We start from the raw sequence: 18,667 nt of genomic DNA on the forward strand, positions 1-18,667 counted from the left end.
GAAATGTGACGTGCACTTCTGGACTCACAGGTGTTTGGATTAATTAATGTACGATTATTATTCCCCCACAATACTGTCAAACGTTCCAGCTGTCTTGGGATTTATACAGTAAATTCAGAAGGTATCCTGAATTTAAAATGGAATAAATTTACATTGTGTCACAAACCCCATCATGTCAAAGTGACATTTTGTTTGTAGAACAAAAGAAAAGCTGAAATGTCTTGATAAATGCCATAAATCAGCATCCAAAAATGACAATTAATCATTCGACCTCTTTTACTAACTAACTCACCTGACTAGTGTACTCAGGAGGGTAGGTAGTGGATACTAACCACCTGACTAGTGTACTCAGGAGGGTAGGTAGTGGATACTAACTCACCTGACTAGTGTACTCAGGAGGGTAGGTAGTGGATATTAACCACCTGACTAGTGTACTCAGGAGGGTAGGTAGTGGATACTAACCACCTGACTAGTGTACTCAGGAGGGTAGGTAGTGGATACTAACCACCTGACTAGTGTACTCAGGAGGGTAGGTAGTGGATACTAACCACCTGACTAGTGTACTCAGGAGGGTAGGTAGTGGATATTAACCACCTGACTAGTGTACTCAGGAGGGTAGGTAGTGGATACTAACCACCTGACTAGTGTACTCAGGAGGGTAGGTAGTGGATACTAACCACCTGACTAGTGTACTCAGGAGGGTAGGTAGTGGATACTAACCACCTGACTAGTGTACTCAGGAGGGTAGGTAGTGGATACTAACCACCTGACTAGTGTACTCAGGAGGGTAGGTAGTGGATACTAACCACCTGACTAGTGTACTCAGGAGGGTAGGTAGTGGATACTAACCACCTGACTAGTGTACTCAGGAGGGTAGGTAGTGAATACTAACCATCGGACTAGTGTACTCAGGAGGGTAGGCTTTGACTGATGTTCCAAACACACTTCTGCCATTGATGAACGCCTTCATGATGAAGTTGGTCACTGTGTGAGAGAGAGAGGAGAGAGAGGACAGAGAGTGGGAGAGAGCGGAGAGAGGCAGGAGAGAAGTGAATGAAAAAGAGGATGATGCTATGAGAGAAAGACAGTAAGATAGAGATACCTACTTCTCCTGGACAGGCCAGCTCCCAGGTTATGGTTCAGGTCAAAAGGATCTGGAGAGAAAAACATCAGATCAGATAACTAGATCCCTGGTTCACAACCCTCCCTGGAGAGCTGCAGGACGTGCAGGCTTTTACTACAACCTAGCAGTGTTAAACCCTCAAACTGTTTATGATAAAATGAAACTACCGCCTGCACCAAAGCTGCCCTCAACGTTTACAACCCTCGACCAATAGCTGCCCTCAACGTTTACAACCCTCGACCAATAGCTGCCCTCAACGTTTACAACCCTCGACCAATAGCTGCCCTCAACGTTTACAACCCTCGACCAATAGCTCCCCTCAACGGTCACGATCCTCGAGGAGAAATGAAGTCAAGAATCCCTATAAATGAAGTCAAGAATCCCTATAAATGAAGTCAAGAATCCCTATAAATGAAGTCAAGAAAGGTGTCCAGAACAGGGTTTGCAGAAGAGACGAAGACGCCGTTACGGCCCTTTGGTAGGAGTAAATCAAGTCTAGTACTGACCCTCGATGACGATGTACTTAGAGGTCCACTGCTTGTTGAAGGTGGTGAGAGCTGCGCTCTGTCTGATGGAGATGACATGTTCTCTGAAATCAAAGGTCTCGGTGTAGAACTGCAGCAGGCCCAGCCACAGAGCACCTACAGACTCCAGGTTCTTCTGCTGCCAGCGCTCAGGCTAGAGAGAGAGGTCAAAAGTCTCAGTGCAGAACTGGAGCAGGCCCAGCCAAAGAGCCCCATACACACCATGTTACCCTGGTACTGGGCCCACCGCCCAGGCGAGAGACACACACACACCACAGCTGATGCTCTGATAGAGGGACTCACCAGTTTATCCAGATCATCGTAGAAGTAGACATTCCATCCATCTACCAAAACCTCAGGCTTCTTCTCCTCGTCATAAATCTATCGACACACACACACATCAATACATCTGCCAAAATATACAAACACATTGCAGGTCTTAGCGATGAGAAATCCAGATTCAGTCAGCAAATCTCCCAAAATATCATTGGACTCACGGCCAGACTGCTCACAACTGTACTCATTGGTCCGGAATCAGACAGATTCACTTGAGTTCTGTCTGTAGTACAGGTATAACAGGTGGGTTCCTCTCTGTCTAACCTCCTGTAGTACAGGTGGGTTCCTCTCTGTCTAACCTCCTGTAGTACAGGTGGGTTCCTCTCTGTCTAACCTCCTGTAGTACAGGTGGGTTCCTCTCGGTCTAACCTCCTGTAGTACAGGTGGGTTCCTCTCTGTCTAACCTCCTGTAGTACAGGTGGGTTCCTCTCTGTCTAACCTCCTGTAGTACAGGTGGGTTCCTCTCTGTCTAACCTCCTGTAGTACAGGTGGGTTCCTCTCTGTCTAACCTCCTGTAGTACAGGTGGGTTCCTCTCTGTCTAACCTCCTGTAGTACAGGTGGGTTCCTCTCTGTCTAACCTCCTGTAGTACAGGTGGGTTCCTCTCTGTCTAACCTCCTGTAGTACAGGTGGGTTCCTCTCTGTCTAACCTCCTGTAGTACAGGTATAACAGGTGGGTTCCTCTCTGTCTAACCTCCTGTAGTACAGGTATAACAGGTGGGTTCCTCTCTGTCTAACCTCCTGTAGTACAGGTGGGTTCCTCTCTGTCTAACCTCCTGTAGTACAGGTATAACAGGTGGGTTCCTCTGTCTTACCTCCTGTAGTACAGGTATAACAGGTGGGTTCCTCTGTTGCAGGTAGAATAGCACCATCAGGGTGAAGCCATAGGACGACAGACTTCCTCGAGACGCATCACCGATATCACACAACTAGAGCAGGGGACAACATAGATATTAAAACATCCCCTTTAACTAGACCTGGGGACAACATAGATATTAAAACATCCCCTTTAACTAGACCTGGGGACAACATAGATATTAAACATCCCCTTTAACTAGACCTGGGGACAACATAGATATTAAAACATCCCCTTTAACTAGACCTGGGGACAACATAGATATTAAACATCCCCTTTAACTAGACCTGGGGACAACATAGATATTAAAACATCCCCTTTAACTAGACCTGGGGACAACATAGATATTAAACATCCCCTTTAACTAGACCAGGGGACAACATAGATATTGGGGAGAATACTCTATATCCTATCATCAGCTGTTCATCAGGTTAAACTCATAGGAAGTTGATCACCATCAAAACCTGTCAGTGGGTTGTGTGACTATCTCATCTCAGCTGTAAACTGGTGGGACATACCTTGGCAAACACCTTCGTGACATAACACAGCATCTTGACTCGGAGGTCGATGGCAGCGTACGAAGCCAACAGACGTGTGTTGTGTAAGGCCTGATCGCCAAGAGAGAGAATGATTTATTTTTTAAAAAGGGTTCAGTCACTGCTTCCTGCTCCCACATGACCAACCAGGTGTGTGTTCCTCTCACCAGCGTGTTGTAGAGACTGATGTCTCCCTCCAGGCCGGTCCTGGCGTGGTAGAACTTAACGATGGGGACCTTAGCCGTGGTGATGGGGAGGATGTTCCTCAGACCTGGGGCCACAGGGACATTTCTGATACAGCGTCCCACATAGACACGGGCTTACAGATACACACCTGGTGCACAGTACAGCAGTACAAGGGGACTATATGGAGAATTCATACTCTACATGATCACAGGGTCCTGTCCAGACACTGACCCATGCTCTACATGATCACAGGGTCCTGTCCAGACACTGACCCATACTCTACATGATCACAGGGTCCAGTCCAGACACTGACCCATACTCTACATGATCCAGACACTGACCCATACTCTACATGATCCAGACACTGACCCATACTCTACATGATCCAGACACTGACCCATACTCTACATGATCCAGACACTGACCCATACTCTACATGATCCAGACACTGACCCATACTCTACATGATCCAGACACTGACCCATACTCTACATGATCCAGACACTGACCCATACTCTACATGATCCAGACACTGACCCATACTCTACATGATCCAGACACTGACCCATACTCTACATGATCCAGACACTGACCCATACTCTACATGATCCAGACACTGACCCATACTCTACATGATCCAGACACTGACCCATACTCTACATGATCCAGACACTGACCCATACTCTACATGACGATCCAGACACTGACCCATACTCTACATGATCCAGACACTGACCCATACTCTACATGATCCAGACACTGACCCATACTCTACATGATCCAGACACTGACCCATACTCTACATGATCCAGACACTGACCCATACTCTACATGATCCAGACACTGACCCATACTCTACATGATCCAGACACTGACCCATACTCTACATGATCCAGACACTGACCCATACTCTACATGATCCAGACACTGACCCATACTCTACATGATCCAGACACTGACCCATACTCTACATGATCCAGACACTGACCCATACTCTACACGATCCAGACACTGACCCATACTCTACATGATCCAGACACTGACCCATACTCTACATGATCCAGACACTGACCCATACTCTACATGATCACAGGGTCCAGACACTGACCCATACTCTACATGATCACAGGGTCCAGACACTGACCCATACTTTACATGATCACAGGGTCCAGACACTGACCCATACTCTACATGATCACAGGGTCCAGACACTGACCCATACTTTACATGATCACAGGGTCCAGACACTGACCTGGGTGTTTCCTCAGGAGTCTGGCCAGAGACTGACCCATACTCTACATTATCACGGGGTCCAGACACTGACCTGGGTGTTTCCTCAGCAGTCTGGCCAGAGACTGACCCATACTCTACATTATCACAAGGTCCAGACACTGACCCATACTCTACATTATCACAGGGTCCAGACACTGACCTGGGTGTTTCCTCAGCAGTCTGGCCAGAGACTCTATAATGCTGATACAGTCCAGACCCTGCAGGAGACAAAACCTGTTTTGAACCAAATCATTTCTGCAGAAGAGGTTTGTTTACAACACATGTCAAACTCATTCCACAGAGGGCCAGGTGTCTGCAGGTGTTCACTCCTCCCTTCTACTTGATTGATGAATTAAGGGTCACTAATAACTAAGGAACTCCCCTCACCTGGTTGTCTAGGTCTTAACTGAAAGGAAAAAACCTGCAGACACTAGGCCCTCAGTGGAAAGAGTTTGACACGCCTGGTTTATAGGATTTACAGTGGTTTATCAATAGAGACAATGGTTGTCTTGATGTGAGTGAGTAAGAGAGCAATAATTGCTTTGGATAAAAGTGTCTGCTTATATAGTATATTATATAAAAGAGAGGCAGAGCGAGAGAGAGGCAGAGAGGCAGAGCGAGAGAGAGGCAGAGCGAGAGAGAGGCAGATACAATAGATTACTTCAGCGGTCTCCTGTCCGTCCAGCACCATACAGATGTCCAGGTCACTCTGCTTGAAGCCGAAGCCGTTCTTAGACGAACCAAACAGCCTCAGTCTGGCACCTGTCAATCAATCAAATCACTAATCAGTGTAAGTCTGGAACCTGTTAATCAATCAAATCACGAGTCAGTGTAAGTCTGGAACCTGTTAATCAATCAAATCACGAGTCAGTGTAAGTCTGGAACCTGTTAATCAATCAAATCACGAGTCAGTGTAAGTCTGGAACCTGTTAATCAATCAAATCACGAGTCAGTGTAAGTCTGGCACCTGTCAATCAATCAAATCACTAATCAGTGTAAGTCTGGAACCTGTTAATCAATCAAATCACGAGTCAGTGTAAGTCTGGAACCTGTTAATCAATCAAATCACGAGTCAGTGTAAGTCTGGAACCTGTTAATCAATCAAATCACTAGTCAGTGTAAGTCTGGAACCTGTTAATCAATCAAATCACTAGTCAGTGTAAGTCTGGAACCTGTTAATCAATCAAATCACTAGTCAGTGTAAGTCTGGAACCTGTTAATCAATCAAATCACTAGTCAGTGTAAGTCTAGAACCTGTTAATCAATCAAATCACTAGTCAGTGTAAGTCTGGAACCTGTTAATCAATCAAATCACTAGTCAGTGTAAGTCTGGAACCTGTTAATCAATCAAATCACTAGTCAGTGTAAGTCTGGAACCTGTTAATCAATCAATCACTAGTCAGTGTAAGTCTGGAACCTGTTAATCAATCAATCACTAGTCAGTGTAAGTCTGGAACCTGTTAATCAATCAATCACTAGTCAGTGTAAGTCTGGAACCTGTTAATCAATCAATCACTAGTCAGTGTAAGTCTGGAACCTGTTAATCAATCAAATCACTAGTCAGTGTAAGTCTGGAACCTGTTAATCAATCACTAGTCAGTGTAAGTCTGGAACCTGTTAATCAATCACTAGTCAGTGTAAGTCTGGAACCTGTTAATCAATCACTAGTCAGTGTAAGTCTGGAACCTGTTAATCAATCACTAGTCAGTGTAAGTCTGGAACCTGTTAATCAATCACTAATCAGTGTAAGTCTGGAACCTGTTAATCAATCAATCACTAGTCAGTGTAAGTCTGGAACCTGTTAATCAATCAATCACTAGTCAGTGTAAGTCTGGAACCTGTTAATCAATCACTAGTCAGTGTAAGTCTGGAACCTGTTAATCAATCAATCACTAATCAGTGTAAGTCTGGAACCTGTTAATCAATCAATCACTAATCAGTGTAAGTCTGGAACCTGTTAATCAATCACTAATCAGTGTAAGTCTGGAACCTGTTAATCAATCACTAATCAGTGTAAGTCTGGAACCTGTTAATCAATCACTAGTGAGTGTAAGTCTGGAACCTGTTAATCAATCAATCACTAATCAGTGTAAGTCTGGAACCTGTTAATCAATCAATCACTAGTCAGTGTAAGTCTGGAACCTGTTAATCAATCACTAGTCAGTGTAAGTCTGGAACCTGTTAATCAATCACTAGTCAGTGTAAGTCTGGAACCTGTTAATCAATCACTAGTCAGTGTAAGTCTGGAACCTGTTAATCAATCACTAGTCAGTGTAAGTCTGGAACCTGTTAATCAATCACTAGTCAGTGTAAGTCTGGAACCTGTTAATCAATCACTAATCAGTGTAAGTCTGGAACCTGTTAATCAATCAATCACTAATCAGTGTAAGTCTGGAACCTGTTAATCAATCACTAGTCAGTGTAAGTCTGGAACCTGTTAATCAATCAATCACTAATCAGTGTAAGTCTGGAACCTGTTAATCAATCAATCACTAGTCAGTGTAAGTCTGGAACCTGTTAATCAATCAATCACTAGTCAGTGTAAGTCTGGAACCTGTTAATCAATCAATCACTAGTCAGTGTAAGTCTGGAACCTGTTAATCAATCACTAGTCAGTGTAAGTCTGGAACCTGTTAATCAATCACTAGTCAGTGTAAGTCTGGAACCTGTTAATCAATCACTAGTCAGTGTAAGTCTGGAACCTGTTAATCAATCACTAATCAGTGTAAGTCTGGAACCTGTTAATCAATCACTAGTGAGTGTAAGTCTGGAACCTGTTAATCAATCACTAGTCAGTGTAAGTCTGGAACCTGTTAATCAATCACTAGTCAGTGTAAGTCTGGAACCTGTTAATCAATCAATCACTAGTAAGTGTAAGTCTGGAACCTGTTAATCAATCACTAGTCAGTGTAAGTGTGGAACCTGTTAATCAATCACTAATCAGTGTAAGTCTGGAACCTGTTAATCAATCACTAGTCAGTGTAAGTCTGGAACCTGTTAATCAATCACTAGTCAGTGTAAGTCTGGAACCTGTTAATCAATCACTAGTCAGTGTAAGTCTGGAACCTGTTAATCAATCACTAGTCAGTGTAAGTCTGGAACCTGTTAATCAATCACTAGTCAGTGTAAGTCTGGAACCTGTTAATCAATCAATCACTAGTCAGTGTAAGTCTGGAACCTGTTAATCAATCACTAGTCAGTGTAAGTCTGGAACCTGTTAATCAATCACTAGTCAGTGTAAGTCTGGAACCTGTTAATCAATCACTAATCAGTGTAAGTCTGGAACCTGTTAATCAATCAATCACTAATCAGTGTAAGTCTGGAACCTGTTAATCAATCACTAGTCAGTGTAAGTCTGGAACCTGTTAATCAATCACTAGTCAGTGTAAGTCTGGAACCTGTTAATCAATCACTAGTCAGTGTAAGTCTGGAACCTGTTAATCAATCACTAATCAGTGTAAGTCTGGAACCTGTTAATCAATCAATCACTAGTCAGTGTAAGTCTGGAACCTGTTAATCAATCAATCACTAGTCAGTGTAAGTCTGGAACCTGTTAATCAATCAAATCACTAGTCAGTGTAAGTCTGGAACCTGTTAATCAATCACTAGTCAGTGTAAGTCTGGAACCTGTTAATCAATCACTAGTCAGTGTAAGTCTGGAACCTGTTAATCAATCACTAGTCAGTGTAAGTCTGGAACCTGTTAATCAATCACTAGTCAGTGTAAGTCTGGAACCTGTTAATCAATCACTAATCAGTGTAAGTCTGGAACCTGTTAATCAATCAATCACTAGTCAGTGTAAGTCTGGAACCTGTTAATCAATCAATCACTAGTCAGTGTAAGTCTGGAACCTGTTAATCAATCACTAGTCAGTGTAAGTCTGGAACCTGTTAATCAATCAATCACTAATCAGTGTAAGTCTGGAACCTGTTAATCAATCAATCACTAATCAGTGTAAGTCTGGAACCTGTTAATCAATCACTAATCAGTGTAAGTCTGGAACCTGTTAATCAATCACTAATCAGTGTAAGTCTGGAACCTGTTAATCAATCACTAGTGAGTGTAAGTCTGGAACCTGTTAATCAATCAATCACTAATCAGTGTAAGTCTGGAACCTGTTAATCAATCAATCACTAGTCAGTGTAAGTCTGGAACCTGTTAATCAATCACTAGTCAGTGTAAGTCTGGAACCTGTTAATCAATCACTAGTCAGTGTAAGTCTGGAACCTGTTAATCAATCACTAGTCAGTGTAAGTCTGGAACCTGTTAATCAATCACTAGTCAGTGTAAGTCTGGAACCTGTTAATCAATCACTAGTCAGTGTAAGTCTGGAACCTGTTAATCAATCACTAGTCAGTGTAAGTCTGGAACCTGTTAATCAATCACTAATCAGTGTAAGTCTGGAACCTGTTAATCAATCAATCACTAATCAGTGTAAGTCTGGAACCTGTTAATCAATCACTAGTCAGTGTAAGTCTGGAACCTGTTAATCAATCAATCACTAATCAGTGTAAGTCTGGAACCTGTTAATCAATCAATCACTAGTCAGTGTAAGTCTGGAACCTGTTAATCAATCAATCACTAGTCAGTGTAAGTCTGGAACCTGTTAATCAATCAATCACTAGTCAGTGTAAGTCTGGAACCTGTTAATCAATCACTAGTCAGTGTAAGTCTGGAACCTGTTAATCAATCACTAGTCAGTGTAAGTCTGGAACCTGTTAATCAATCACTAGTCAGTGTAAGTCTGGAACCTGTTAATCAATCACTAATCAGTGTAAGTCTGGAACCTGTTAATCAATCACTAGTGAGTGTAAGTCTGGAACCTGTTAATCAATCACTAGTCAGTGTAAGTCTGGAACCTGTTAATCAATCACTAGTCAGTGTAAGTCTGGAACCTGTTAATCAATCAATCACTAGTAAGTGTAAGTCTGGAACCTGTTAATCAATCACTAGTCAGTGTAAGTGTGGAACCTGTTAATCAATCACTAATCAGTGTAAGTCTGGAACCTGTTAATCAATCACTAGTCAGTGTAAGTCTGGAACCTGTTAATCAATCACTAGTCAGTGTAAGTCTGGAACCTGTTAATCAATCACTAGTCAGTGTAAGTCTGGAACCTGTTAATCAATCACTAGTCAGTGTAAGTCTGGAACCTGTTAATCAATCACTAGTCAGTGTAAGTCTGGAACCTGTTAATCAATCAATCACTAGTCAGTGTAAGTCTGGAACCTGTTAATCAATCACTAGTCAGTGTAAGTCTGGAACCTGTTAATCAATCACTAGTCAGTGTAAGTCTGGAACCTGTTAATCAATCACTAATCAGTGTAAGTCTGGAACCTGTTAATCAATCAATCACTAATCAGTGTAAGTCTGGAACCTGTTAATCAATCACTAGTCAGTGTAAGTCTGGAACCTGTTAATCAATCACTAGTCAGTGTAAGTCTGGAACCTGTTAATCAATCACTAGTCAGTGTAAGTCTGGAACCTGTTAATCAATCACTAATCAGTGTAAGTCTGGAACCTGTTAATCAATCACTAGTCAGTGTAAGTCTGGAACCTGTTAATCAATCACTAGTCAGTGTAAGTCTGGAACCTGTTAATCAATCACTAGTCAGTGTAAGTCTGGAACCTGTTAATCAATCACTAATCAGTGTAAGTCTGGAACCTGTTAATCAATCACTAGTCAGTGTAAGTCTGGAACCTGTTAATCAATCACTAGTCAGTGTAAGTCTGGAACCTGTTAATCAATCACTAGTCAGTGTAAGTCTGGAACCTGTTAATCAATCACTAGTCAGTGTAAGTCTGGAACCTGTTAATCAATCACTAGTCAGTGTAAGTCTGGAACCTGTTAATCAATCACTAGTCAGTGTAAGTCTGGAACCTGTTAATCAATCACTAGTCAGTGTAAGTCTGGAACCTGTTAATCAATCACTAGTCAGTGTAAGTCTGGAACCTGTTAATCAATCAATCACTAGTCAGTGTAAGTCTGGAACCTGTTAATCAATCAATCACTAGTCAGTGTAAGTCTGGAACCTGTTAATCAATCACTAGTCAGTGTAAGTCTGGAACCTGTTAATCAATCAGTAGTCAGTGTAAGTCTGGAACCTGTTAATCAATCAGTAGTCAGTGTAAGTCTGGAACCTGTTAATCAATCACTAGTCAGTGTAAGTCTGGAACCTGTTAATCAATCACTAGTCAGTGTAAGTCTGGAACCTGTTAATCAATCACTAGTCAGTGTAAGTCTGGAACCTGTTAATCAATCAGTAGTCAGTGTAAGTCTGGAACCTGTTAATCACTAGTCAGTGTAAGTCTGGAACCTGTTAATCACTAGTCAGTGTAAGTCTGGAACCTGTTAATCAATCAGTAGTCAGTGTAAGTCTGGAACCTGTTAATCAATCAGTAGTCAGTGTAAGTCTGGAACCTGTTAATCAATCACTAGTCAGTGTAAGTCTGGAACCTGTTAATCAATCACTAGTCAGTGTAAGTCTGGAACCTGTTAATCAATCACTAGTCAGTGTAAGTCTGGAACCTGTTAATCAATCACTAGTCAGTGTAAGTCTGGAACCTGTTAATCACTAGTCAGTGTAAGTCTGGAACCAACAGCTATAAAACAAATTCTCTGAACATCGGCTACCACATCGAGTGGAAATGTCTTCACTTCTTTTATGGACAAAGCTTCCTTTCCTTTCCTTTGTCTTATTCGGTGTCCTGTGTGAATTTAAGTATGCTCTCTCTAATTCTCTCTTTCAGAGGACCTGAGCCCTAGGACCATGCCTCAGGACTACCTGGCATGATGATTCCTTGCTGTCCCCAGTCCACCTGGCCGTGCTGCTGCTCCAGTTTCAACTGTTCTGCCTGTGATTATTATTATTTGACCATGCTGGTCATTTATGAACATTTGAACATCTTGGCCATGTTCTGTTATAATCTCCACCCGGCACAGCCAGAAGAGGACTGGCCACCCCACATAACCTGGTTCCTCTCTAGGTTTATAACCTCCACCCCTCATAACCTGGTTCCTCTAGGTTTATAATCTCCACCCGGCACAGTCAGTAGAGGACTGGCCACCCCTCATAACCTGGTTCCTCTCTAGGTTTATAACCTCCACCCCTCATAGCCTGGATCCTCTCTAGGTTTATAATCTCCACCCGGTACAGCCAGAAGAGGACTGGCCACCCCTCATAGCCTGGTTCCTCTAGGTTTCTTCCTAGGTTTTGGCCTTTCTAGGGAGTTTTTCCTAGCCACCGTGCTTCTACACCTGCATTGCTTGCTGTTTGGGGTTTTAGGCTGGGTTTCTGTACAGCACTTTGAGATATCAGCTGAAATGAGATATCAACATTTGATTTGACGACGTTCAGAGGGAACAATGTGCTGTCTCACCTGTTCAGAGGTGAACAATGTGCTGTCTCACCTGTTCAGAGGGAACAATGTGCTGTCTCACCTGTTCAGAGGGAACAATGTGCTGTCTCACCTGTTCAGAGGGAACAATGTGCTGTCTCACCTGTTCAGAGGGAACAATGTGCTGTCTCACCTGTTCAGAGGGAACAATGTGCTGTCTCACCTGTTCAGAGGGAACAATGTGCTGTCTCACCTGTTCAGAGGGAACAATGTGCTGTCTCACCTGTTCAGAGGGAACAATGTGCTGTCTCACCTGTTCAGAGGGAACAATGTGCTGTCTCACCTGTTCAGAGGGAACAATGTGCTGTCTCACCTGTTCAGAGGGAACAATGTGCTGTCTCACCTGTTCAGAGGGAACAATGTGCTGTCTCACCAGTTCAGAGGGAACAATGTGCTGTCTCACCAGTTCAGAGGGAACAATGTGCTGTCTCACCTGTGAACTGTCGTTTGACAAAGCTCTCCAGGTCCTGCAGGATGTGTTCTCTCACTCCCAGCTCCACATCATCTGGAGCAAAGTCTCCTGGGAAATTCAGTAAATTATAACTGGAACGGTACATACAACGAGACAGAACATTTGAAGAGCAGGTCACACACACACACACACACACACACACACACTTACGGTAGCACTGCTGGCAGACGGTGTTGAGTGTTTTGAGGAAGGCAGGTGTCATGGGAGGGAGAGGGGCTAGCTGAACCCTCTGGAAGTCTTCAGGACAGTCTTTCTTTAGATGGCCGTCCCGCTTACACACACTACACACCACTGTATGGGACTGGCACACAAACACACAGGGTTAGAGACTGGCACACAGACACACAGGGTTAGAGAGTGACACACACACACACAGGGTTAGAGACTGACACACACACACACAGGGTTAGAGACTGACACACACACAGGGTTAGAGACTGACACACACACAGGGTTAGAGACTGACACACACAGGGTTAGAGACTGACACACACAGGGTTAGAGACTGACACACACAGGGTTAGAGACTGACACACACAGGGTTAGAGACTGACACACACAGGGTTAGACACAGACACACACACAGGGTTAGAGACTGACACACACAGGGTTAGAGACTGACACACACACACACACACAGGGTTAGAGACTGACACACACAGGGTTAGAGACTGACACACACACACACACACAGGGTTAGAGACTGACACACACACACACAGGGTTAGAGACTGACACACACACACACCGGGTTAGAGACTGACACACACACACACAGGGTTAGAGACTGACACACACACACACACAGGGTTAGAGACTGACACACACACAGACAGGGTTAGAGACTGACACACACACAGACAGGGTTAGAGACTGACACACACACACACACACAGGGTTAGAGACTGACACACACACACAGGGTTAGAGACTGACACACACACACACACACAGGGTTAGAGACTGACACACACACACACACAGGGTTAGAGACTGACACACACACACACACAGGGTTAGAGACTGACACACACACACACACAGGGTTAGAGACTGACACACACACACACACAAGGTTAGAGACTGACACACACACACACACACACAGGGTTAGAGACTGACACACACACACACACACACAGGGTTAGAGACTGACACACACACACACACACAGGGTTAGAGACTGACACACACACACACACAGGGTTAGAGACTGACACACACACACACACAGGGTTAGAGACTGACACACACACACACACACACACACACAGGGTTAGAGACTGACACACACACACACAGGGTTAGAGACTGACACACACACACACACACACACACACAGGGTTAGAGACTGACACACACACACACACACACACACACAGGGTTAGAGACTGACACACACACACACACAGGGTTAGAGACTGACACACACAGGGTTAGAGACTGACACACACAGGGTTAGAGACTGACACACACAGGGTTAGAGACTGACACACACAGGGTTAGAGACTGACACACACAGGGTTAGAGACTGACACACACAGGGTTAGAGACTGACACACACACAGGGTTAGAGACTGACACACACACACACAGGGTTAGAGACTGACACCACACACACACAGGTTAGAGACTGACACACACACACACAGGGTTAGAGACTGACACACACACACACAGGGTTAGAGACTGACACACACACACACAGGGTTAGAGACTGACACACACACACACAGGGTTAGAGACTGACACACACACACACAGGGTTAGAGACTGACACAACACACACAGGGTTAGAGACTGACACACACACACACAGGGTTAGAGGACTGACACACACACACACAGGGTTAGAGACTGACACACACACCAGGGTTAGAGACTGACACACACAGGGTTAGAGACTGACACACACACACACAGGGTTAGAGACTGACACACACACACACAGGGTTAGAGACTGACACACACACACAGGGTTAGAGACTGACACACACACACACAGGGTTAGAGACTGACACACACACACAACAGGTTAGAGACTGACACACACACACAGGGTTAGAGACTGACACACACACACAGGGTTAGAGACTGACACACACACACACACACGGTTAGAGACTGACACACACACACACGGTTAGAGACTGACACACACACACACACGGTTAGAGACTGACACACACACACGGTTAGAGATTGACACACACACACGGTTAGAGACTGACACACACACACAGGGTTAGAGACTGACACTGGGATTCTCTGCCTCTAACCCTATTACAGGGGCTGAGTCACTGGCTTGCTGGGGCTCTCTCATGCTGTCCCTGGAGGGGGTGCGTCACCTGAGTGGGTTGATTCACTGTTGTGGTCATCCTGTCTGGGTTGGCGCCCCCCCCCCCCCTTGGGTTGTGCCGTGGCGGAGATCTTTGTGGGCTATACTCAGCCTTGTCTCAGGATGGTAAGTTGGTGGTTGAAGATATCCCTCTAGTGGTGTGGGGGCTGTGCTTTGGCAAAGTGGGTGGGGTTATATCCTTCCTGTTTGGCCCTGTCCGGGGGTGTCCTCGGATGGGGCCACAGTGTCTCCTGACCCCTCCTGTCTCAGCCTCCAGTATTTATGCTGCAGTAGTTTATGTGTCGGGGGGCTGGGGTCAGTTTGTTATATCTGGAGTACTTCTCCTGTCCTATTCGGTGTCCTGTGTGAATCTAAGTGTGCGTTCTCTAATTCTCTCCTTCTCTCTTTCTTTCTCTCTCTCGGAGGACCTGAGCCCTAGGACCATGCCCCAGGACTACCTGACATGATGACTCCTTGCTGTCCCCAGTCCACCTGGCCATGCTGCTGTTCCAGTTTCAACTGACCTGAGCCCTAGGACCATGCCCCAGGACTACCTGACATGATGACTCCTTGCTGTCCCCAGTCTACCTGGCCATGCTGCTGCTCCAGTTTCAACTTCCACCTGACTGTGCTGCTGCTCTAGTTTCAACTGTTCTGCCTTATTATTATTCGACCATGCTGGTCATTTATGAACATTGAACATCTTGACCATGTTCTGTTATAATCTCCACCCGGCACAGCCAGAAGAGGACTGGCCACCCCACATAGCCTGGTTCCTCTCTAGGTTTCTTCCTAGGTATTGGCCTTTCTAGGGAGTTTTTCCTAGCCACTGTGCTTCTCCACCTGCATTGCTTGCTGTTTGGGGTTTTAGGCTGGGTTTCTGTACAGCACTTTGAGATATCAGCTGATGTACGAAGGGCTATATAAATAAATTTGATTTGATTTGATTTGACACACACACACAGGGTTAGAGACTGACACACACACACACACAGGGTTAGAGACTGACACACACACACACAGGGTTAGAGACTGACACACACACACACACATGGTTAGAGACTGACACACACACACACACATGGTTAGAGACTGACACACACACACACGGTTAGAGACTGACACACACACACACATGGTTAGAGACTGACACACACACACACACAGGGTTAGAGACTGACACACACACACAGGGTTAGAGACTGACACACACACACACACACACAGGGTTAGAGACTGACACACACACACACACACAGGGTTAGAGACTGACACACACACACACAGGGTTAGAGACTGACACACACACACACACAGGGTTAGAGACTGACTCACACACACACACACACACACAGGGTTAGAGACTGACACACACACACACACACACAGGGTTAGAGACTGACACACACACACACACACACACACAGGGTTAGAGACTGACACACACACACACACACAGGGTTAGAGACTGACACACACACACACACACAGGGTTAGAGACTGACACACACACACACAGGGTTAGAGACTGACACACACACACACAGGGTTAGAGACTGACACACACACACACACACACACAGGGTTAGAGACTGACACACACACACACACACAGGGTTAGAGACTGACACACACACACACACACACAGGGTTAGAGACTGACACACACACACACACAGGGTTAGAGACTGACACACACACACACAGGGTTAGAGACTGACACACACACACACAGGGTTAGAGACTGACACACACACACACACACACACAGGGTTAGAGACTGACACACACACACACACACACAGGGTTAGAGACTGACACACACACACACACACAGGGTTAGAGACTGACACACACACACACACACAGGGTTAGAGACTGACACACACACACACACACAGGGTTAGAGACTGACACACACACACACACACAGGGTTAGAGACTGACACACACACACAGGGTTAGAGACTGACACACACACACACACAGGGTTAGAGACTGACACACACACACACACACAGGGTTAGAGACTGACACACACACACAGGGTTAGAGACTGACACACACACACACACAGGGTTAGAGACTGACACACACACACACACAGGGTTAGAGACTGACACACACACACACACAGGGTTAGAGACTGACACACACACACACACACACAGGGTTAGAGACTGACACACACACACACACACACAGGGTTAGAGACTGACACACACACACACAGGGTTAGAGACTGACACACACACACACACACACACAGGGTTAGAGACTGACACACACACACACACACACAGGGTTAGAGACTGACACACACACACACAGGGTTAGATACTGACACACACACACACACAGGGTTAGAGACTGACACACACACACACACAGGTTTAGAGACCGACACACACACACACACACAGGGTTAGAGACTGACACACACACACACACACAGGGTTAGAGACTGACACACACACACACACACACACAGGGTTAGAGACTGACACACACACGGGGTTAGAGACTGACACACACACACACACACAGGGTTAGAGACTGACACACACACACACACACACAGGGTTAGAGACTGACACACACACACACACACACAGGGTTAGAGACTGACACACACACACACACACACACAGGGTTAGAGACTGACACACACACACACACACACACAGGGTTAGAGACTGACACACACAGGGTTAGAGACTGACACACACACACACACACAGGGTTAGAGACTGACACACACACACACACACGCAGGGTTAGAGACTGACACACACACACACACAGGGTTAGAGACTGACACACACACACAGGGTTAGAGACTGACACACACACACACACAGGGTTAGAGACTGACACACACACACACACAGGGTTAGAGACTGACACACACACACACACAGGGTTAGAGACTGACACACACACACAGGGTTAGACTGACACACACACACACAGGGTTAGAGACTGACACACACACACACAGGGTTAGAGACTGACACACACACACACAGGGTTAGAGACTGACACACACACAGGGTTAGAGACTGACACACACACAGGGTTAGAGACTGACACACACACAGGGTTAGAGACTGACACACACACAGGGTTAGAGACTGACACACACACACAGGGTTAGAGACTGACACACACACACAGGGTTAGAGACGGACACACACACAGGGTTAGAGACTGACACACACACAGGGTTAGAGACGGACACACACACACACACAGGGTTAGAGACTGACACAAACACACATGGTTAGAGACTGACACACACAGGGTTAGAGACCGACACACAAACACACATGGTTAGAGACTGACACACACAGGGTTAGAGATTGACACTGTATGGGACTGACACACACACACACACACAGGGTTAGAGAGTGACACACAGGGTTAGAGACTGACAGTGCAGATCTGATCTACTACTGACGACAGGGGAGAAATGATTAGGAGTATTGATCTAGGATCAGGTCATAAAGAGTCTCAGTAGGAGTGGTGATCTAGGATCAGGTCATAAAGAGTCTGAGTAGGAGTGGTGATCTAGGATCAGGTCATAAAGAGTCTGAGTAGGAGTGCTGATCTAGGATCAGGTCATAAAG

At 45.2% G+C, this 18,667-nt stretch overlaps 1 protein-coding gene across 2 annotated transcripts in view; it reads right to left on the minus strand.

Moving 5' to 3' along the window:
- Nucleotides 1–18,667, minus strand: part of tut7 (terminal uridylyl transferase 7) — a 58,481-nt gene that overhangs the window by 7,885 nt on the left and 31,929 nt on the right. For both annotated transcript variants that reach the window (XM_031829549.1, XM_031829548.1), the window contains exons 15-25: nt 12,851–13,001; nt 12,662–12,748; nt 5,494–5,594; nt 4,993–5,050; nt 3,542–3,645; nt 3,357–3,446; nt 2,798–2,911; nt 1,951–2,028; nt 1,630–1,801; nt 1,107–1,154; nt 893–984 (exon numbers count right to left, since the gene is read on the minus strand). In XM_031829549.1, the coding sequence (XP_031685409.1) occupies nt 893–984; nt 1,107–1,154; nt 1,630–1,801; nt 1,951–2,028; nt 2,798–2,911; nt 3,357–3,446; nt 3,542–3,645; nt 4,993–5,050; nt 5,494–5,594; nt 12,662–12,748; nt 12,851–13,001 (1,095 nt within the window). The remainder of the gene's footprint in view (nt 1–892; nt 985–1,106; nt 1,155–1,629; nt 1,802–1,950; nt 2,029–2,797; nt 2,912–3,356; nt 3,447–3,541; nt 3,646–4,992; nt 5,051–5,493; nt 5,595–12,661; nt 12,749–12,850; nt 13,002–18,667) is intronic.

This window comes from Oncorhynchus kisutch, linkage group LG8 (assembly GCF_002021735.2).
Source record: "Oncorhynchus kisutch isolate 150728-3 linkage group LG8, Okis_V2, whole genome shotgun sequence".
NCBI classification, from domain to species: Eukaryota; Metazoa; Chordata; class Actinopteri; order Salmoniformes; family Salmonidae; genus Oncorhynchus; species Oncorhynchus kisutch.